The sequence below is a fragment of the Hyperoodon ampullatus genome (genome assembly GCF_949752795.1).
Source record: "Hyperoodon ampullatus genome assembly, chromosome: 8".
Taxonomy (NCBI): Eukaryota; Metazoa; Chordata; class Mammalia; order Artiodactyla; family Ziphiidae; genus Hyperoodon; species Hyperoodon ampullatus.
The window spans coordinates 81,471,658-81,495,788 of NC_136921.1; the positions used below are offsets into that span (position 1 = coordinate 81,471,658).

A 24,131-nucleotide genomic window follows, 5' to 3' on the forward strand; every position below is an offset into this window, starting at 1 on the left:
AATTTTAAGTACACATACCCTTTAACATAGCATCTTGCTCTTAAGAAATATAAGCAAGTGTATGCCAAAGAATGAGATACAAGGATATTCATTTTAACATGGTTTATAACATCAAAAGACTGGAAGACAAACTAATTGGGGGAAAATTAAATAGCTTACGGAGTTATAAAATATTGTGAGTCCATTAGATAGAATAATATGGATGTACTGACATCAAACTATATCTGCAACATATTGTATGTGAAAAAAAATTGCTGAATAGGAAGAATGATGCATTTTGAAAAGATTAATATGCATATTACACTTAGATATTTACATAAATATATATAAAATATACACCAAAACACAAAAATGGTTACCTCTAGGGAGGTCTGAGAACAGGGCAAGTAGAATTCACAGGAGAAACTGGAGACTTGTACATTATACTCTTTAATAATGCTGAATTTTTTTTAAAAAACAACTTTTAAAAAGAATTATAAAAATGTTTACTTGTTTAAACACAGGTTGTAGCTGCAATTTATAGGAAACTTCCAACAAAGCTACAGTAATCAAAACACAATGGTACTGGCACCAAAAAAGAAATATAGATCAATGGAACAGGATAGAAAGCCCAGAAACAAACCCATGGACCTCTGGTCAATTAATCTATGACAAAGGAGGCAAGGATATACAATGGAGAAGAGACAGTCTCTTCAATAAGTGGTGCTGGGAAAACTAGACAGCTACATAAAAAAGAATGAAATTAGAACATTCTCTAACACCATACACAAAAACAAACTCAAAATGGATTAAAGACCTAAACCTAAGACCGGATACTGTAAAACTCTTAGAGGAAAACATAGGCAGAACACTCTATGACATAAATTGCAGCAACATCCATTGCTGGATTTTTTCAATCCACCTCTTAGAGTAATGAAAATAAAAACATAAATAAACAAATGGGACCTAATTAAACTTAAAAGCTTTTGCAAAGCAAAGGAAACCATAAACAAAATGAAAAGACAACCCACTTCAGAATGGGAGAAAATATTTGCAAATGAAGTGACTGAAAAGGGATTCATCACCAAAATATACAAATAGCTCATGAACCTCAATATCAAAAACATAAACAACCCAATCAAAAAATGGGCAGAAGATCTAAACAGACATTTCTCCAAAGAAGACATACAGGTGGCCAAAAAAAGCACATGAAAAGATGCTCAACAACGCTAATAATCAGAGAAATGCAAATCAAAACTACAATGAGGTATCACCTCACACTGGTCAGAATGGCCATCATTAAAAATTCTACAAACAATAAATGCTGGAGAGGGCATGGAGAAAAGGGAACCCTCCTACACTGTTGGTGGTAATGTGAATTGGTACAGTCACTATGGAGAACAGTATGGAGGTCCCTTAAAAAACTAAAAATAGAGCTACCATATGATCCAGCAATCCCACTCCTGAGCATATATCCAGAGGAAACCATAATTCAAAAAGATACATCTACCCCAATGTTCACCGCAGCACTATTTACAATAGCCAGGACATGGAAGCAGCCTAAGTGTTCATCAACAGAGGAGTGGATAAAGATGTGGTACGTATATACAATGGAATATTACTCAGCCATTGAAAAGAATGAAATAATGCCATTTGCAGCAACATGAATGGACCTAGAGATTATCAGATAAAGTGAAGTAAATCAGAGACAGACAAATATCATGATATTACTTATATATGGAATCTAAAAAAATGATACAAATGAATTTATTTACAAAACAGAAACAGACTCAGAGTTTGAAAACAAACTCATGGTTATGAAAGGGGAAAGGTGGGAGGGAGGGATAAATTAGGAGTTTGGGATCGACAAATACACACTACTATATATAAAATACATAATCAACAAGGACCTATTGTATAGCACAGGGAACACCACTCAGTAATCTGTAATAACCTATATGGGAAAAGAATGTATACATATATATATGTATAACTGAATCACTTTGCTGTACACCTGAAACTAATATAACATTGTAAATCAACTATAACACAAAATAAAAATTAAATAAAAAAAAACTAAAGGAAACTTCCTTTATGTCACTTTGGAAAGTAGTTTTCTATAACACAAACTGTTTCACAAATCTGTTTTAAGATTTTTAAAATATCTTATTTTAGTAGAGTGACATTCTGACAAATGAAAGAACCAAGCTCACATACACTAACAATACAAATACATACTAATATAAAAATAAAAGAATCAGATATATTAGGTATACTTTTCCAAATAAGAAAGAGTTTCATACCAGGTTCATGAGCTAGTGCATGTTGAAGAACTTTTTCTGCTTTGTCATACCATTTCAGTTTTAATAACAGCTCAGCCAAGTCATAGAAAAGATAATTTTGTTGTCCATTTTTCAGAGCAGCTTCATAATAAGTGATTGCCTAAACAAAATCCATTTCAGTTAGGGGAAAAAAAGGCAATGAGAATGGCATTCAAGCATAGATTCTACACACATTACGACTTAAAGCAATTGGAAGTAACCTAAAAGCAGCTTATGCATGGACTTGCACTATTGATTAAGTGTGACATTTTTCTTACAGAATCCAATATTACACAAGACAACTAGCATTTCTTACAAGTAACTAAAGCAAAGTACTTTGTTAAAATGTTTTCCAGTTTTATTCCAAAAGTTAGTGAATGCAAATACTTTGCTAGCTGTTGTATATATGTTCAACAGTTACCAGGAATAGGGTAAAAATATAACTAAAGGAAAATCTATATCCTTACTACAAAACAAACAAAAATGAAAACAAAAAAACAAACAAAAAAAACCCTCAAAGCACATGGCTTACCAAAACTGGTTCAATGGAAAGGACATCTATTATGCTTTGTCATATGATAAAAGAGATGTAACAACAGCAAGTTTATCATAATTTATTTCATGGCAGAATTTTGCTGTAAGGTGAAACCTGAAGTAAACTTTAGGGTCCAAAAAGTCTTTGCAAAATGCAGCAGAGAAGAATCTGAGACACTGAGAAAGTCTTTAACACAAATTCCAGTTTGTAAAGACAAATTTGGAGTTTCCAACCATTAAGGTACAAACAGTGCTTGCTGAAGATCTTTCACAGAGCAGGGTTTGCAGATTTGTTAAAACAGATACATTTCAAAATATAAAGTATTTACCTTTGAGTAGTTGTGAGTTTTGACAAGAGCTTTCCCAATTTTGCTTGCCAATGTTCCATCCTTTGGGTTCTGATTTAATGCTTGCTCATATGCTACTATGGCTTCTTCAGGCTAATGTTGGCAGATAAAAAATGAAGCAATAAAATAACAGCTTAGGTGGCTCCCATTAAATGGCAACACTTCTATAATTAAGGTCTATATTTGAAATACTTACTAAGACCAATAAAGCACATACTAAGTCCAGAAACCTTAATAATTTCAGAGACCTGATAATCAATCACTAGTGCAGGTGTAACTCACTAGTATAATCCCACCCATGTTACTTAGGTCCATGTCTTCATAAATAGTCATATGAGAACTAAGAGACAGCTTCTTGACAGCTTTTCATCTGGCATCATTATAAAAGCCAGAACCAGAGGTCAGAGGATTGCTTCCCTTTGAAGAAAACACCACCTTAGCCAGTGCTCTTTTCATCCTTTTGTTTAAAGGTGACTCACCTTACTTCTGGTATCATCTCTATTTCAAATGATAGTGCTGAATAACTGGATCTCAATTTGAAAAATAACTGTAACATTTTTTTACGCGGGCCTCCCACTGTTGCAGCCCCTCCCATTGCAAAGCACAGGCTCCAGACGCGGAGGCCCAGCGGCCATGGCTCACAGGCCCACCCGCTCCACGGCATGTGGGATCTTCCCGGACTGGGGCATGAACCCATGTCCCCTGCATTGGCAGGCGGACTCTCAACCACTGCACCACCAGGGAAGCCCTGAAAAATAACTATATCTTTTTAATTGTAATGGCTGTCTCCCTTTTTATTGTGATGACTGGATCTTTGACTATTAAGTAAACGTTATTAAAATGAGGGGAGGGGATTTGGATGAAGGTGGTTAAAAGGTACAAGCTTCCGGGCTTCCCTGGTGGCGCAGTGGTTGAGAGTCTGCCTGCCGATGCAGGGGACACGGGTTCGTGCCCTGGTCTGGGAAGATCCCACATGCCGCGGGGTGGCTGGGCCCGTGAGCCATGGCTGCTGAGCCTGTGCGTCCGGAGCCTGTGCTCCGCAGCGGGAGAGGCCGCAACAGTGGCCTGTGTACCGCAAAAAAATAAAATAAAATAAAATAAAGGTACAAGCTTCCAGTTACAAGATAAGTAAGTATTAGGGATATAATGTACAACATGAAAATTGACACTGCTGTACGTTACACGTGAAAGCTGTTGAAAGTAAATCCTGAGAGTTCTCATTACAAGGGAAAAATATTTTTTTCTATTTCTTTAATTTTGAGCTATATAAGATGATGGATATTCACTGAACTACTGTGATAATCATAGCATGATTTAGTATTTTAGTTAATAGTATTTTAGTTAAATCATTATGCTATACCTTAAACTTACACAGTGCTGCATGTCAACTGTATCTCAATAAAACTGGAAGAAAAAAACTCAAATTCCTTTCAGTAGAATGTTATACTAATCACAAAGAAGAATTTTTGGGTTTTGTTTTGTTTTTAAATCTAAGTTCAGTAGTATCAAAACTTTACCTCTTGAATATTCATGTATGCATCACCAAGGAGAATAAAAGAACGAGGGCTGGGAATCCTTTCAGCAATTTCTCTGGAAATCAGACAAACTCTACTTAGTATATTGAATACAAATTTCTTCTTCTAAACCAATTAAATAAAAGATAAGCTTATTTTTTCAATGAACTAATAGACTTCAGAGTGCCTTCTTCATATCCAACAGTGTAATATTGTTTAAAAACCCCAGCCATACCCACACTCAGATTGTTTATGCTAAGTCAACAATTTTTTTCATTAAATTTTTCTATTTCCTGAAATGCAGGTAAAAGTATACAGATAGATAGTAAACATATAAGCTCTCATTATCCAGAAATACATGATGTAGGAATGAAGTTGCAAAATATGACAAACACTTATCATCTTCCTATGCATCTTGAGCTCTGATATTCATGGCATACGTCATATACAACGAGTTACCTTAAAAAATACAAAATATTCTACTTCAACATTTGCTGCTTATTTTTTACCTTCAAAATGTAAACTGCTAAAGGTCAAAATACCAAGGTTGCTCAAATAATGTGATGCTATGTCTTTAATGTACAATATCTCACTTAATTGGTCCAAAAACTCTTGAGAAAATTATTACAATTATATAGATAATGCTGAGTTTACTATAGCTAATGTGTCAGATCTACTTGAAAAAAAAAACCTATGATTTTAGCTACTATACTATAGTGCATCCAAACACATCAACCCTATTTTATATATACATAAATATATGCACTACCAAATGTAAAATAGATAGCTAGTGGGAAGCAGCCGCATAGCACAGGGATATCAGCTCGGTGCTTTGTGACCACCTAGAGGGGTGGAATAGGGAAGGTGGGAGGGAAACGCAAGAGGGAAGAGATATGGGGATATAAGTATATGTATAGCTGATTCACTTTGTTATACAGCAGAAACTAACACAACAATGTAAAGCAATTATACTCCAATAAAGATGTTAAAAAATAATAATAGAATAAAAGGTGTGAAGAGTGAAAAAAAATTTTCATATCATTAGAGATGATAGTGCCGATATTTTAGAAACATCATAGAAAATATAATCTAGGAAACTCCAGTCCATCCATCTATACAGGGGGTGCTGCTCAGTTTCTTTGAATCACTCAGTACCTACAAAGAATCTGAGCAGCTTTCTGGGCTTTGATATTTACAAAATATAGATGAACCAATGACTTAATTCATCAACATTTTACTATTCTCAAGGATAAAACATTAATTTTCTCTCACATAGACTGTGTGCTTGTATCTTTATCTTTTTGTTTGGGGAGAAGTGTAAGAGCAACCTGTGTGTGCATGTGTGCACCCATGTTTCGTGTGAGAGTGTGTGTGTGTGTGTGTGCGTTTTGTGTATCCCAGTAACTCCTAAGGGCATCAGTGTATGACACTTTTTAAACCCCTGTCATTTCTGTAATCCATACCTTAGTGTGGAATATACTAAGCCATAATTTTCTTCTGCTATAACTATGATACTGAGTGTTAAATATGACTATATAGCCCCTGAATTGTTACATTACATAATGCTTTTAAGCTATTAGAATACATGTAATTGTAGCTCTTTCAAAGTCCAAAAATAACATCTGATGAGAGAGGAGGGCTGAGAAACTGAAGTAAGCCACAGGTTGAAATAAACCATAATTACCATGATTTACATTTGAGGGAGAGTAACTTGGTTACTGTGTTTGGTGGTAGTAGAAGGAAGCAAGAACACATTAAGGAAGGGATCTATAAAGTATCTGAAAAGCAGTTAAAAGAAAGAAATTTGGGGATTAATTTTAGGAGATAAATGTCAAAATATAATGGGTTGAAAGAACCATTTACCTGTAACAAGTGATATATAACATCTTCTCTTTTCTGTGCTTCAGATATATATCTGCCATTTTTTCTTTGGTCTCTATGAAATAAGGCTGCTCAGATGTAACATTCTGAAGCATGCTTAAAGCCCGCTCCACATCTCCCTGGGCCAGAGCTAGGTCTGCGTTAGCAATAGTGACACGCAACTCTTCAGATGTCCCGGAAAATTCATGGATGGCATCTTGTAAAACTTTGGCCGCCTCATGCTGTAAAGGTGAAATTAAAGTAACATTCAAAATTTCAACAAGTTACACCACAAACTAAGGTTTTCTACTAATACAGAATGAACAATAAATGCTAGTACAGTTAGGATATTTGTGAAATAATGATAGATTTTTTTGAAAAATACAAAAATTTAAAACCAAACTCAGAGACCAAATTAAGATGACATTATAAATATTTGTTAGCTAGGGCTTCCCTGGTGGCGCAGTGGTTGAGAGTCCGCCTGCCGATGCAGGGGAAACGGGTTCGTGCCCCGGTCTAGGAAGATCCCACATGCCGCGGAGCGGCTGGGCCCGTGAGCCATGGCTGCTGGGCCTGTGCGTCCGGAGCCTGTGCTCCGCAACGGGAGAGGCCACAACAGTGAGAGGCCCACATACCGCAAAAAAAAAAAAAAAAAAAAAAAAAAATTTGTTAGCTGAAAAGTGTTCTCATAACTAGGACAACAGCAGTTGCTACATAAGACTTGTTGCTACTATAATTTAATAAACATTTACTTTGCACCCAGCATTGTAAATATTAACCCATTTAATTCTCGCAAAAATCCTCTAAGGTAGTTACTATAATTACCCCCCACTTTGCAGTAAGTAAAATGAGATTCAGACAGTTAAGAAGTTAACAAATGATAGAACCAGAGTGACTCCAAAGCCTAAATTCTTAGCCATGTTCATCACTGCATCTTCAATGGGATCCAGTCCACAGTCACCCTCTGTACCCGATGGCTCTACATTACATAGCAGATTACGTTATTCCCTACACTAGGACGTCATTTTTGTTATACCCCAGGTGAATATATTTCCTAATTTCCAAATCTGTACCTCAATGAATCTAAAATGTCATTGATTTTAATTCATCTCAACTTTAGAGATTTTAAAACATTCTGATTTAAGAAACGTTAAAATGTGAAAAAAATAGTGCATTTCAGAATCAACTATGTATAGTAGAATTGGTTCTTCTTATTAAGTGCATTTTACATTAATTTATTAGTGAACTGGAAATTCTTTGAGATTTGGCAAGTATCTGGACACAGCCTTCTTAATTTTCACTAAAATATGAAACATGAAATAACTGATTAGCAACAGCTGCAACTTAAAAAACAAATATAAATGATGTTAAGTTCCTCATTTTCTACAAGGTTCTAATTCATTTCTCAGAATTACATTTTTGTTTGCCTTCTTTCTACCTATCTATCTATCTACCTATCTATATTATTCTTTAAGTCCCCCTAAGTATTTGATTTTATGATCTATCTATCTGTATTTTTTGAAGTATTTGATTTTATGATTTTCCTATTAGTTTACCAAAGCTGTATTATTTCAGTGGTTCTTTTATTTTCTCAACTTTTAGAATTTCAGATTGGTACTTTGATTTTATTCCAGTAGTACATCTGTGTGTGTGTGTGTGTGTGTGTGTGTGTGTATGTGTGTGAGCCCCTTTAGGAATTCACAGAATTATAACTATATTATACTATTACATTTCATGATAGCCCAAGTAATCATACATTATATTATTATACACATTATATTAATACATACTACAGTACATCATATTATATTATATTATTACTTATATTACACATACAGTGTATATCTAGTATTACATCTCATGGTAGCCAATGTAAGTACACTGATACACAAAGTCATCCCAGTACAAACTATGCCTAAATTCAGGGGCTATAGAAAGTAACACGATCTGGTGCCAAGTGATGAGAAATAAATTTTCTAAACTTTACCACTTGGTCAAGCGAATAATTTTAGCTTTTTCATTTCCTATGACTCTATATACTTGAATAACAAAATTCAGATCTGAGCCACTGAATTACACTTGACCTACCTGTTCTCCATTTAAGCGGTGAACCTCTACCAACTCAAGAAAGACTGATAAACGATGGCTTGCCTCGACTTCAGTTTTTCTGTATTTTGACTTTGAGGAAGTTCCAGTTCTCCTCAGTCCTGGTAAACTCATTGCTATATGCAGGGTTTTAATTGCTTCTGCTATTTCTCCCATTTTCTTTTGTGACTGAGCTTTTATCAAATGATACAAAGGATATTCTCTCACCTGAAAAAATAATATTCAGAAATACTTCATTGGAGTGTTTACAACATCAATACATAGTTTACAATCCATCAAATGTTATAATAATAGGATCTTTGAGGACAGTCTACTCTGTAATTGTATGTTTGAGGTCTATTTCTGTCCTCTTACTCATGTTCTGATCATTTATTATATTAAATCAGAATTCAGGTAACCTAGTGTTCCGTTGGTTAACAAACAAGTTAAGTGCTTCTACCATGAGAGGAAAGAAATTGCACACAAAGTTTATAAGGCTAGCAAGTATATTCTAAGAAATTATTTTAGTTTTCAGGAAATGAATTTCTTTACCTCAGACTTCTCGTACTGAAATAAAGTTATCAGATTTCTACACAGTTTCTTGTCCTTCCTTAATTTTCTAATTTTAAGATTAAAAATTTCAGGGCTTCCCTGGTGGCACAGTGGTTAAGAATCCACCTGCCAACACAGGGGACACGAGTTTGAGCCCTGGTCCGGGAAGATCCCACATGCCGCGGAGCAACTAAGCCCATGCGCCACAACTACTGAGCCTGCGCTCAAGAGCCCGCAAGCCACAACTACTGAAGGCCGCGCTCTGCAACAAGAGAAGCCACTGCAATGAGAAGCCTGCGCACCGCAACAAAGTGTAGCCCCCTTGCTGCAACTAGAGAAAGTCCGCGCGCGGCAACAAAGACCCAACGCTCGGGCTTCCCTGGTGGCGCAGTGGTTGGGAGTCCGCCTGCCAATGCAGGGGGCGCGGGTTCGTGCCCCGGTCCGGGAGGATCCCGCATGCCACAGAGCAGCTGGGCCCGTGGGCCATGGCCACTGGGCCTGCGCGTCCGGAGCCTGTGCTCCGCAGCGGGAGATGCCACAGCAGTGAGAGGCCCGCGTACCGCAAAACAAAACAAACAAACAAAAAAAAGACCCAACGCAACCAAAAGTAAATAAATTAAATAAATAAATAAACAAATAAATAAATAATTTAAGATAAAAAATTTCAGGAAACGTTAATCAAACATTGGTTTTACCCTTTGATACTACTCCGAAACACGTAGTAATCAATCTCCTGTCTTTATTTTGGCTATCAACAGCATATACAGAAAAAATAAAGAGAATGACAAAAGATGAGGAAGGAGTCAAAGGGAAGAAGATGGTCCAGAATGAGATGATGTGGCAGCCATCTAACCTCCAGGATGTCTACAGTCCTCCTAATGCTGGGTTCTGAGCCATAGCTAGGCATCGTGTTTACCTGTGGGCCTTGTGTAAACAATCATACTTACGCTATTCTCTCAGAGATACAGCACTGGCACTGGGGTCATAATGCAACACCAGTCTTGAGAACTACCGTCCTAAGAAGCAGGCATTATCTTCTGCAAACCTTGCCTGGAACTTGAATTCTCCAGTGCACTAAAGGGTTCTCACATCGAAGGGCTCAAGACACTGCCAACCAAAGCAAAAGTCTGAGGAGCTCCTCCTTGACTCCAGGTTGCTCAGGAAGCCCCTGAACCTAGGATTTTCCGTAATGCTCAGGGATATGAGATGTTCACACTGAATATCTTGGACAGAAATCTAGTGTGTTTATATCCTCAAACTATGTACCAACTTTCAAAATGACTAGCTGTTCTCTGATGATGTATCTAAAAAGAAGTTATTAAAAACCAAGGTCCAAGAAAGAAACAGGCAATAAAATAAAATCCTTACACATAAAAATATTTGGCACAATGCTCTACAGTCTACAATTATCTCTACATATTCATATTGCATTTAATGTTCACTATAATTGTAGGGTATTATCATGTAAGTGTTCTAGAAAGGAAAACAGGTTCAGAGAGAGACAGGTAAAAAGACCAGACACTATCTCCAGGTCTTTTATTGCCAAGTCCATATAGTTGTTTAACTACACCACAGTTGCCTCCATTTTTTTCTCCTACTGCTAATGAGTTCAAAATATTTTCCATTAAAAATGCATTTGCTAGCAAAATATTACAGGCTAAGAAACAAAATAGTTGAATATGTAAACATTTGCTAAAGGTTCAAGGAGAGCAATATGTCTTATCCACTTGAGTCTGGAACACTTACCTTAAAATTATAGCTCAGGCAAAGTTCAAGAGACTGAGAACACAATTTGAATTTTTCCTGAGACAAATAAACCTGAGCCATCAGGAGATGAGCATCTGCATAGGAAGGACTGTGTTCTAGGCAATGCTGCAGATTATTATAAGCTGCTTCAATATCACCTAATGAGGAAACAAAGCACTATTATAATACAAAATGATCAAGAGAAAACCTGAGAGAACAGGGAGAAAAGTATTTAGTCTATGGATAGTTCTGGTGTTTGAACTTAGAAGTTCTCTGTTCGTAAGGCCTTAGCTTAACCTCTACCTGCACTAGTCAGTTTCTTTTTAATATGAATGAAAGAATATACCTAAAGCCAGGCCATCCCTTGATCATAAGGAGCAAATCAGGAAAAGTATGTGAAAAATTCTGAAGCCCTTTAAATGTACCTGTATTTTCCTTGTCAAAAAAAATTTTTTAGTTTACAATTTCATTAAAATAAGTTATGTAAGACATAGAAATTTAAATAGAATGTTATAGTGCCATATCTAGGCTAGAAATTTTACTACTGTACAAAAAATAACCAAAAAAGGCATGAGGATATATTCCAGAGGTTTGGAAATGTGAGTTACAGATTTAAAATGCCTTTAAATACTAACTGAAATATCAAATGTTTTGGAACCACAGGTATTGTACATCTGGAAGACTTTTTCTTTTATTGTAGTTGGTTTACAATACTGTGTTAGTTTCAGGTATACAGCATAACGATTCAGCATTTTTGCAGATTATATTCCATTATAGGTTAGTAAGTACATCTGGGAATCTTAAAATAGAAGGAAATGATCAAGATGAAAGTGAACAGAATATTGGAATCTACCTTGGGCTGAGAGATAAGGTAGAAGAGGCTCTTCAGAGAAACAACAGCACAGACTCTAGGCGCTAGAAGTTTCGTGATGTCACCCACACTGATTTGCATTTAGCCATCTCATAAACTGGCCTTAAGTAGGTGTAGCTAGGCCAGCTCCCCATGTAACTCTGCTAAGGTATCCGTTCAATTACTCTCTGTAACCTTACCTAACACCTTAACAGACAAAGTAAGGGTAACAGTCAGGCCTTCAGTTCCCAAACGCTCAACTTTCTTCTAACAGAAATCCATTTAACAGAAAACGCTTTCTTAGAGACAGAGGATTAATGAACAATAATTTAGCTGGGGTAGCACAATAACTTATTAAATACAGTGTCTAAATTTGTCAGTTAACCAACAAGCATAATAAACATTAGCTTCTTTTTCACTGTGATATAATCCAACACTCAGAACTGTGCAGACAAAAAAAGAAGGGAAGATTAAGCATAATAAATTTTCATGCAAATTACCACCCCCATATTCTTTTAGGAAGGAGGAGGATTAAGGAGATAACCTGAAAAAAGAGCTTATTACCAAGTGGAGAGAGTACATAGAAAAGAATTAGGGTTTGCAAATAAGAGACTGGAAAAAACAATGAGGACTGTATGAATAACTGAAATCATAATCTTTTTTGTTTCTTCTAAAGATAAGGAGGAAGAATATGTCCGGTTAGCTTCAGGAGGCCACTAAGTATTTCAAAATGGAGAAACGGGTCATCCCTGTTGGGAAAAAACAGGCCATAAAAACAAAGATCACATCAATATCACATTCTTATCTAAGAGCAGCCCAATTTCTCTTGAGAGAAAAATGGAAGAAATTTCTGTCCTGCAGTTCTGCCTTTGGCAGGTCCTATGTAATAAAGAATTTGGCTGGCCTTTATCCCAGGGAGACAGGGAGACAGTTCCCAGGAGACAGTCTCTAAGTCTTGGAATTTCCCAAGCAATAGGAGAATCTTTGTTATTCACAGTGGGCCCTGAGAGCTTATGCTAATGCTGTGACTCAGGATGGTGGCTGGCCATGCCAGAAAGACCAACCCTGTGAACAGAAGGGTAGGGCTTTGAGCCACCTATAACCAGCCTAACCTAGGGAGAGGGGAGTTGGAGACTGACTTCAATCACATGGCCAAAGATTCGGTCCATGTCTATGTAATAAAACCCTAATAGGGCTTCCCTGGTGGCGCAGTGGTTGAGAGTCCGCCTGCCGATGCAGGGGAAACGGGTTCGTGCCCCGGTCCGGGAAGATCCCACATGCCGCAGAGCGGCTGGGCCCATGAGCCATGGCCGCTGAGCCTGCGCGTCCAGAGCCTGTGCTCCGCAACGGGAGAAGCCAGAACAGTGAGAGGCTTGCATACCGCAAAAAAACAAAAAAAAAACCCAAAAAACCCCAAAAACCCTAATAAAACTCTGGATACCGAACCTTGGGTGAGTTCTCTTGGTTGCTAATGTTCCACAGGTGTCGTCATACATTGATGTGTCGGAAAGTTGATGTGTCCTGACTCCACAGGGAGAGGACAATGGAAGCTTCACATCTGGGACCCTCCCAGACCTCACCCTCTGCATCTCTTCCTTTTGCTGGTTTAGATGACTTTCAAATTTCAGTTTGCTATCATAACACTCTAATCCTAGATATAGTGCTTTCCTGAGTTCTGTGAGTCTTTCTAGTGAATTATCGAACCTGAAGGGAATCATAAGAACCCTTAAATTAGTAGCAAGCTAGTCAGAAGTGCAGGAGGCCCTGGGAACCCCTGAACTTGTGGCTGCTATCTAAAATGAGGGCAGTATGATGGAGAATTGTGCCCTTAACCTGTGAAGTTTAGTCCAACTCCAGGTAGTTGGTGCCAGAAGTCACTGTAGTTGGTGCCAGAAGTCACTGCAGTTGACTTCTGGCAATTTAGCAAGAATACTGCTATTTAAACACGTGCCACCACTGTTTCACATTATTTCAGGATGTTCTTTTTAAAAATGGGGTTAATATACAAGAGTTTCCTTCCTAAGACTTTGGCAATTAACTATTACTATATTGAAATTGATTTATATCAAAATTCAAAATAAATAATGAGTGTTTACAAATTAACCACAGAACTCAAAGTCCCAGTTTGATCACCTAGTAGGTGATACCGGTTCTAACTGGGAAGAAAGTAGAAATATGATGTGGCTCAATAGAACTCAATCAGAAGAAGGTAATAGAGAGTCAGTTCTTACAACTAGGGTATTTTAGAGGTGAAACAAGCTTTTGTGATCATTTGGTTCTCTTTTTAAAACAGTTAAAGGGACTTTCCTGGTGGCACAGTGGTTAAGAATCTGCCTGCCAATGCAGGGGACACGGGTTCGAGTCCTGGTGCAGAAAGATCCCACATGCCGTGGAGCAACCAAGCGCGTGTGCCACAACTACTGAAGCCCGCAGGCCTAGAGCCCGTGCTCCGCAACAGGAGAAGCCACCGCAATGAGAAGCCCGTGCACCACAACGAAGAGTAGCCCCCGCTCACTGCAACTAGAGAAAACCCATGCACAGCAGCGAACACCCCACGCAGCCAAAAATAAATAAATAAATAAATTTATTTTTTTAAAAACCCCCAAACAGTTAAAACTGAAATCCAAAAACTTAGTAAGGTCAAACTCTTAACTCGTTCCATTATGTGCAAGAAGTAACTGTTAACGATAATGAACACCTTGAAGTTGGTTTCTGTCCTATAGGACTTTACAAACTTAACTTTACTTTGCATAGCATTCAGCCAGCAAAGATACATACATAAGTACCACATGATGGTCTATTTTTATATATGTTGTCATATATGTTTGTATCCTAAAAATCTAAGGCTATAACTGAGGATATTTTTTTAAAGCTATGTATAACCAATCACAGAAACTAAATAGGAATTAATCAATGAATTTCTTAAGGGCCTGAAACCTGGTGAACAGCACATTTGGTCATGCCAGTGAGTCAACCATTATAATCTGTTCAAATGAGAGATTAAAGACTATAAATTATACTGCCAGGACCTAGTACCATCTGATGAATTTTTTTTAAGTGGTAGAACTGTATTTTCCCAGAAATTCACTTGAACCACAGAAGTTTATAGTAATTTTTTAAAGAATTAAATAGTAAAGAAAGTTATGCAGTTTTATTTTGGTTAAAAATTACTTATCTGTGCACACGTAAAATGTGCATTTTATGTGACTATTCTATGTGACTATTTTATGTGACTATTCATACAAGGAGTGCTTAGTTTGTTTATACTAGTTCTCATCAACATCAGAATATAAAGGTTATTTTAAGATTTTAATGTATATCTTACCTGACAAATATTTCACTTTTGCTATTAGGAAGACAGCTTGCAGAAGACCAGGAACAGTTCTTACTATAGTCTCCAGGATTGAGGTACAACGTCTGAGAAGTGGAGAAAGAGGTTGCCCAGGACTTGCAGGCTAAACAAATCAGCAGATCATTTTTTATAGGTTTATAATAGTATTTAGCTAAAAATAAACATATTAATTGTAATGTGAAGAGCAAAAATCACGTATTTTTCTAAAATCTGTCTTATTCTATTTATTGCTCAATATTTTTACTATGACTGGACTAATACTAATTTATCTCCCTGGGACGTATGAACAGACTATATAAATGATGGCTTTTGCTCAGCAAAATAACTGTGAAATTATTATACAGTTACTAATTTGATAACATATGAAATGAGCATATCTGTTTAAAAAATCTGTCAAGAAAACATATCTGTTCAAAGGAATGATAACGAGAGGTAGAGTTTCTTGCTGGAATTGAGAGTCAAGGCAATGTGAGTTCTAACTCTAAACCTGCCTTGTGATTTACTCAGTTGAGTAACTTGCACCACCCCCGAGAATACTGTAAGGTCAGTTTTTAGAGAATTCAGATTTCATCATTCTAGTAAAAATCCGAAGGTTGAACACTCACGTATACTACACCAAATGTCTCATACCTTCATATTCCCCACTTTTCCGCCTGGCATGTTGTAGGCCCTCAATTTTTTTTTCTCTTTTTATTAACAGTGAATACAATAACTAAAGCAGTACTAGACCACTTTTTTATTCTTTTAATGGCTGTCTATTCAACCCATCTTTATCCAGTGGTTATTCACTCACAATTTAGAAATGTGATATTAGAGTTTAAATATCAAATGTTCATCCTCCCTGCTTTGCCTTACTAATGCTCCTTCCTTTATCTGAAGGATGATCCTCCCATCCCCCCAATCTTACACTCCACATACACAGATTCTTAACTGGAGCACCACCTCTTACTGACGGTCACTCCTATGAAGAGCCATGGTTACTAACAAGAAAGTGTGGTATCTTCTCATTATGTTGAGGCACCAAAAAAATGTGTGCTCAAAAAGATTTTCAGAGTATAAAACAATTGGTGCCTAGAATACTTCAACTTCTTGAAATTTCTATAGCACTTATAATCTATGTAATAATTCAGCATTCTTTGTCTTATACAGTTCTATAGTAGTTTCATATTTAGTTTTGCCTCTTTTATAGGGCTAAGGGTCTTTATGTGTCTCAAAGATCAGACTCTTTTTTTTGACATTTGATCCATTTTATTTATTTTTTTTAACATCTTTATTGGAGTATAGTTGCTTTACAATGGTATGTTAGTTTCTGCTTTATAACAAAGTGAATCAATTATACATACATATATGTCCCCATATCTCTTCCCTCTTGTGTCTCCCTCCCTCCCACCCTCCCTATCCCATCCTTCTAGGTGGTCACAAAGCACCGAGCTGATCTTCCTGTGCTATGCGGCTGCTTCCCACTAGCTATCTATTTTACATTTGGTAGTGTATATATGTCCAGGTCACTTTCTCACTTTGTCACAGCCTACCCTTCCCCCTCCCCATATCCTCAAGTCCATTCTCTAGTAGGTCTGTGTCTTTATTCCTGTCTTAACCCTAGGTTCTTCATGACCTTTTTTTTTTTTTCTTAGATTCCATATATATGTGTTAGCATACGGTATTTGTTTTTCTCTTTCTGACTTACTTCACTCTGTATGACAGACTCACACAGTAATGGGTACAGAGTATATTCTTAAAACATTTATTTCTTCAGTGTAACTGAAAATAATGAAAGCATAGGTAAAAGGGTGAAGTTCTGATAATGTTCTCTGCCAATTGCTAAGAATTACTCATTGAAAACAACCATTGTTTTTTACTGTAATTTCACAGTGAATCATAGAAAAAAACCAGGACTTATATGGACAATCTCTAAGATAATGTTTGATTTTAGAAAGTATATATATAAAAGGGCCAAAGTAGAAACGGAGCTGGAATGTCAAGTCTGCCTTTCTGATATTTCCCCACAAAAACAGCATTTTAAATGCTAATTAGATTCTATCATGCTGATGAAGGTTATATTATGGAAAAATAGGACGTCTGTGGACTAGGGACCCAACTACCATTTAACACGTTATTTCTTGCTCGTTGTACAGTTTACTCTCGGCAGAGCTGCCAGAAGACTCCTTTGAAAATGCTGAACTGGATCATGCTGGAAGCCTTCTGGTGGCTCCCCACTATACTCAGAACTGAAGCCAGAGAAGTTAGCACACTGGTCTCTGTGCTGAGACCTCGTGGTGACTACTCCCCAACTCCTCACTCTGTCCTGGGCATACTCATCTCTGTGTCCCTTTGGGCCACCTGCACAACGGCTCCCTTTGCCTGAAACATTCTATACCATATTCCCAAGACCTTCAAGGTTTTGTTCAAATTTTCCCATCTGAATGAGGCCTACCCAGACCACCTTATCAAAATTACTACCCCCTCTGCCCTGTTCTGTTATTTTCTTCTGTGATATTCTAACACACTACATGATTGACTTAATTATATTATGTCTCCTCCTGCTAGTACTCATGTTTCAAGAAGGCAAGGGTTGTAGTTTGTTTTTACAAACTATTTCCCCATCTCTGAGCAACACACTGGTGCAAGCATTTGTTGAATGAAATCTAAATACTGCATGAGTACTGAAAAATGCTTTCCAACTCATTAGCAACTGAAACAGACCATGACTGAGACTGAGATCAATCCCAGGTGTGATTCCAGACAGATTAGTTGAAAAAAATAGGTCATCGAAGTCTGGAAAAGGACATGATGATCAATGAAAGGCAACATGAGTTCCCTAAGGGAAGGTCATGAACAGTTACTGAAGTTCATTTACAGTTACTGAAGCTGTAAATCAGAGAGAATGCTAAAAACTATGCTTTTAGGAATGAAATATTTGCTAGTGCCCATCATGATATCCCTGTGTTGAGTTGTGAGTTGAGTATAATAAAGTCAAGTCATCTGCTTACTGTCTGTAATGAGAGTGTTGACTAATGGATCCACGTTAACTTGTAATGAACTCCCTGGCAATACAACAGAGGGCTCCATTCTTAGTTCTACTCAGAGCTAGATAGGCAGATGACAATCAGGATCCAAAAGGACAAGGTAATCTGGAATTATGGGATAAATCTGGAGAGAGAAAATTTCACAGGGATAAATGTCGAGTCCTACACTTGGGTCCAAAGTTATAGTGAATAACAAATCTAAGGACTTTAGTTAACAGTTAATTCAATAGGGGTCGATAATGTATTGTGATTCACAAAAAGGAAGCTAGATGGACATCCAGAATTAGGGAGCAAAGAATCTAATCTGAGTCTTGCAGTCCAAATCCATATTTGGAAGAGTGAGCTTAATGAGGCACTGATAAAATGAAAAATATCCTCAGGCTTACAACCAGCGTTCTCAAACTATGTCATGAAAAAAGAAATGGTTAGAAACCTGGAACTGTTCAGAGGAACATGAAAACTAATTTCCAAAATCTGAAGGTGTGTTTTATGAATGAGGAATGGTCCTTGCCTAGACTAAGTAACTGGACTTGCTCCATGTCACTCCAGAGCAGAAGAAGGACCGATAAACGGGTGAATTTTTTAATACAAAGCAAAGTCTGACTTAACATAGGAAATACAGTCTAATAATCACAGTTATACAATAAGAACTGCACCTCTGAGTGCATCCAGAGATGGGATGGGCACTTAATGAGGAGGTTGTGGAGTAGATTCGAATACAAGGTGGGTGTCTGAATTAAATGACTTCTAATAGTTTGTTTAAATTTAAGATTTTAAGATTTTATGAATTACAAATGAATGTTTGTAAACCAACACATTTATTAGTTGATAGTAGTCATTACTGTAAGTAGTTTCATTAAAAATTATTTCACCTAATATAGATACAAATACTTCCATTTTAAGATGCTGATTATAGTCTAACATGTAGAACATAATTTATTAGCATCTTTTATAAAACACCATGTAAATGCATCCTTGAAAATAAGTCCCAGAATTACTTACCTGCAATGGAGAGAAATTCAGATATTCTGTAATAATTTCTAGCAAGAAATCAGGATTTAACTTCTCAAAATACTGTATGCCAAGAGGTAAATCTTCTAAGTGTGAAAAATGAGTGTCTAGGACATCATTTAACAAATTAGTAACTTCTTCTTGTCGTTTATTTTTCTTCATAGCGAGAACTGCATGTAAATAGGTTAATTCCTGGAAAATAGGTAGTTTTCATAAATTACTCCATGCAGTTATAAAGCCGTTTATTTCTACTTAGATTTCAAAAGTATATGAAGTGCTATCTATGTACAGTATTTGTTCAAACTTAAATATTAGCTTGGATAGATTTTTAGAATCCTAAGTCTAATTATGCACGGAGGTAAACTAATAAATGTAATTACATATTAAAATTAGTGTACAATAGTCCTCTAAAACCATTACTGAATATTAAGACATTAAAAATTTCATATTTTATAAATAGTAGCTAGGATCTACCATCTGATAAAATAAAATACTATACCGCCGACTTTCCAATAGACTGCTGAATTTCACTAAGGAATTCTAACTGCTGATCTGCGTCCTGTAGTTGCTCTTCTATTAATTGACATTGGATAAATCCTAAAAAAACAAACAAACAAACACAAAAATGGTAAAAATCCACATCATTTCACGCACGTACACTTCAAGCTAACACAAACAATATTAATTAAACAAGATTTTTTTTGCCATAATACATCAAAGTTTTAGATTTAAAAACAAAGACAGAAAGAAGACAAAGAGTGAAAGAAAAGAAAATGGGTAGCTTTGTATCCATAGAAAATCAGTTACTAAGGTATTCATAATATATATGAATTATCTCAAAAATCTATTCTCTTAAGATAGTATTTAAGAAGTAAAAATTTTATTCTTAAAGGTACATGATTTTTTTTCTGTTGTAGACAGTGGAGAACAGTTTAATTTTAGAAAACCATAAAATATGTCTTTTCTTATTTAATGGCAGGTATGAAAAGCAATCATTACTTGCATCTGTATGAGGATCACTCATAGATATGGTTGTCATACCAATTAGTGCAGAGACACTGGTTTCATCTAGTGTCATGGCAGTCTTATACCATTTCAATGCCTCTTTAACTTTCCCCTGTAAAATCATTTGGTATCCAAGTTCTGTAGCAAATTCTGATTGCTGAGGAGTTAAACTAAAAGCTCTCTCTAGTAATGTTTGGGTTTTTTGAAGAATCAGTTGACTACGTCCACACTAAAAAGAAAAAAAATTTTAAGTTAGATTAAAACACTTCTACTCGGAAGAATTCATTTTTTCTAAATGTACATATAAATAATTTTTATTTCACAGATTCAGAATGTAGGAAAAATATAAAATAATTTCATAAAGAAAAATAAAACTACTCTATTTACTATCTAGACAGTGCAGCAAGAGTTCATATCCTATCAGAACTTAAACAACCTTATGAGTAATGCTTTTAAAAAACAGCTATCTTGAAAAGTTTACTGCTTCTAATGATGCTGCACAAGCAAAATTTTCAGAGCTCTTTTTTCAAACTGTCTCATGATTGTCCTATAATCAGAAAAGAAAATCATTACTTTAAGGTTTTATATATATTTATGTGTGTGTGTATATCTAGAGTAATATAGAGAAATATATATATATATATTATTGAATATATTTTTATTGAAGCAAAAACTAGGACAAGGATCTGCTTTACCCCTAAAGACAAGTATACCACCAGTGAGAACCACGCCTTAGAATCTTCTTGAAAAAAAGCCTTCAAAAATATTTCAAGAAATGGCAATGCTGTCAAAATAAGTATATACTTTTTGAACATAATAAGTTTGAAGAGTTGTTACTTACTAAATTGTTTGATTTGTTGTAAAGTAATAAAAACCACGTGTCTGGAAGTAGGTAAATAAAAAAGGTAAATACCCCCCATTAACTCAAACCTCCATAATAGTGGGGTGGCAGGGCAGGGACAGTTCCTCTAAATTTCACATGATCCGACAATCTTTGTTTTTAAATAAGAGAATTCAGTTTATTCATGTCAGTTAACAATTAATATCCTTGATTATTTTCTTTCAACTTTATTTTAATAATTATTTTACTTACTCTGTGTCTCCTTTCCTTATTTATTTTTTTCTACTTTAGTTAACTTTTCAATCCTCTCATTTCTTGTAGTGATTTTAAAATTCTGCCGTATTTTTCTATTCCATTCCCAATTACCTTCTTTTTACTGGGTGCTTGTAATAAAATCATTTCTTTATTATTATAAAAAAATAAGATAGCAACCACTTCCCCCACCCAAATAGTCTATTACCCACTTTACAACATTCAAAAAATAGTTTTAAAAACATAAAACAGGGCTTCCCTGGTGGCGCAGTGGTTGAGAGTCCACCTGCCGATGCAGGGGACACAGGTTCGTGCCCAGGTCTGGGAGGATCCCACATGCCGCGGAGCAGCCGGGCCCGTGAGCCATGGCCACTGAGCCTGCGCGTCCGGAGCCTGTGCTCCGCAACGGGAGAGGCCACAACAGTGAGAGGCCCGCGTACCGCAAAAAAAAACAAAGAACAACCCTAGTCGTAAATCCTATGCTCTGATTCCCATTTCCTTTGTCTGGAAGGCACTTTCCTATCCTTAAAGGATTCACGGGTGCCACTTCCTCCATGATACCTCCATGTTGGCTTCTGATAGCTGGAAACTGTATCTCCTCTGAACTACCTTAAGAATGTATCACATATTTATAGACACATCACATTTTCACTCTAGGTCATGTGCTTTTTGGTGCTTCAACATTTGTGACTAATTTTATATTTCCAGCTACAAATAACAGAGCTCTGTTGGCACTCTTACAGTTCTGCTGAAGGCTATTGTGATATTATAAAAAAGTTGAGCATTCTGTGGTTCCATGGCATCTAGTGCATTTCCTAAGTTTTCCAGCTTGGTGGCAGCCTAAAACAAAAAGTATTCAGTATTATTTAAAAATAAGAATAAAAGAACATAATACATGACACGTATATTAATATTATTATTAATATTTTAAAAGATCTTTGCTTTTATAAAGTACCCTTCTTCCAATGAAATCGTATATGTTGCAAGAGGATAAAAGGCCCTTTTATAAAAAGTTGAATAATTATAAATAAATAACTGCATTTTAAAATGTGTTTCCTTAATAATTGTTATTGAATGGAAACCTTTGGGTTTCCTAAGGGTGGGTAAAGATACTCATAATATTCAATTAACTATACATGCCAAGCTCCCTCTCCAATAATTAATTCATAACACACGAGATATGAATGATAACATATTTACAAACATTACTATAATATGAGATCAGTCCTTGGATTACCTACATAGCCTGGTTTATATTTAAAATATTTTCTAGAACAGAAAAATCAGATACTTGACATAAATAATTTCAATGCCTGGAAAATTTACTGAAGAGTTGCTCCTCTAAGATTCTTCTAGTACTTACTGAAGTATTTACTAGGTACTATCACATTATCCAATTTAACCAGACTAAATACCAGTCTAAATCTATCACTTGTTATAATACTATTTACTTCAGACTGGATTTTGGCATTCCATAATCTTGTATACAGTCAATGTGTTCACTAGCAGAGAAAACATGTGCCTTATAAGGTCCAATGGGATTTCACCCTAAGCCCATTTAACTTATGCAAACTCAATAAAATTGTAAAAGTACTATGAATTATATTTTGTGTATGTTCTCTTCCATACCCAGCATCACTTGTTACATTAATCATATATATTACTGCACATGAGTTTTACACAGAAACAGCACATGCTGTAGTTAATAATTTTTAAAGTTTTCATAGGAATTTTAACTACATGATATTTTTGCTTTACTAGGTGATTTAACAAACCCACCTCTTTGTTAAGGTATATTTCTAGGAATCAACTAAAAACTACCATGACATACATTCTAAAACAGCACTTCAAGGCTCTTTTGTATGTGCATGTGTGTGTGTAACTAAATACATATTTAGTATAGGAAACATAAATATAATAGTACCATACAACTTACCTTCTCTATATCCCCCTCCCTACACAAATAGTAAAGGGCCATCATTCTTAGTGCTTCCACATTTTGATTATCTTGCAGCATTAACCTGCAAAGAAAATTTCAGTTAATGTTATGTATTTTTATTTGACGGCTTGAAAACTTGGTTTGCTGATTATTCCACTGTTTAAATAAGTGATTTTAATTAGTAAAGTGACATCTTCTTTATGAAAATTATCAATCTCATTATTTAAACCCCAAAGAATCTCTGGATCTTAATTTTGATATGTTTACGAAAGATATGAATATATTCTACCATACTCAACAGTATATTAAAAGAATAATTCACCCTGACCACACAGATTTATTACAAGAATTCCAGGAATGTAAAGATGGGCTGAATATCAAAAACTCTATTAATGGAATTCACAACATTAAGATAGATCCAATGTGAGGGCTCCCCTGGTGCCGCAGTGGTTGAGAGTCCACCTGCCGATGCAGGGGACATGGGTTCGTGCCCCGGTCCGGGAAGATCCTGCATGCCGCGCAGCGGCTGGGCCTGTGAGCTATGGCTGCTGAGCCTGCGCATCCGGATCCTGTGCTCCACAACGGGAGAGGTCACAACAGTGAGAGGCCCGTGTACCGCAAAAAAAAAAAAAAAATAGATCCAATGTGGTAAAAATTAGAAAATATTATTAAAAAATCCTTTTAATAATAGGAACAAAAACAAAACTTAGTAAGAAATATGCAAAAGCTACAGAAATTCCTATAAAACTTTATCAAGGGTATTCAGAAATGGAACTGAATAAATGGGGTAACACACTAGGTTTCTTACCATGCACGGTATGCTATGTTGAATTATTAGCTCCAGCTTTTTCACTCTCCCTGATTACATGCTTTCTGCCATGTAACTGAGCAGTTCCCCCTACAAATGCTGGCGTGTG

The 24,131-nt window shown here is 36.1% G+C and overlaps 1 protein-coding gene across 1 annotated transcript in view; it reads right to left on the minus strand.

Moving 5' to 3' along the window:
- Positions 1-24,131, minus strand: part of TTC21B (tetratricopeptide repeat domain 21B) — a gene marked incomplete at its 5' end in the record, with an annotated part of 88,472 nt that overhangs the window by 41,088 nt on the left and 23,253 nt on the right. Inside the window, 12 exons of the mRNA XM_079710729.1 lie at positions 2,283-2,421; positions 3,164-3,274; positions 4,699-4,771; positions 6,559-6,797; positions 8,644-8,868; positions 10,939-11,096; positions 15,114-15,243; positions 19,169-19,369; positions 19,677-19,774; positions 20,219-20,411; positions 22,017-22,115; positions 23,212-23,296. Coding sequence (XP_079566855.1) covers positions 2,283-2,421; positions 3,164-3,274; positions 4,699-4,771; positions 6,559-6,797; positions 8,644-8,868; positions 10,939-11,096; positions 15,114-15,243; positions 19,169-19,369; positions 19,677-19,774; positions 20,219-20,411; positions 22,017-22,115; positions 23,212-23,296 — 1,751 coding nt within the window. The remainder of the gene's footprint in view (positions 1-2,282; positions 2,422-3,163; positions 3,275-4,698; positions 4,772-6,558; positions 6,798-8,643; positions 8,869-10,938; positions 11,097-15,113; positions 15,244-19,168; positions 19,370-19,676; positions 19,775-20,218; positions 20,412-22,016; positions 22,116-23,211; positions 23,297-24,131) is intronic.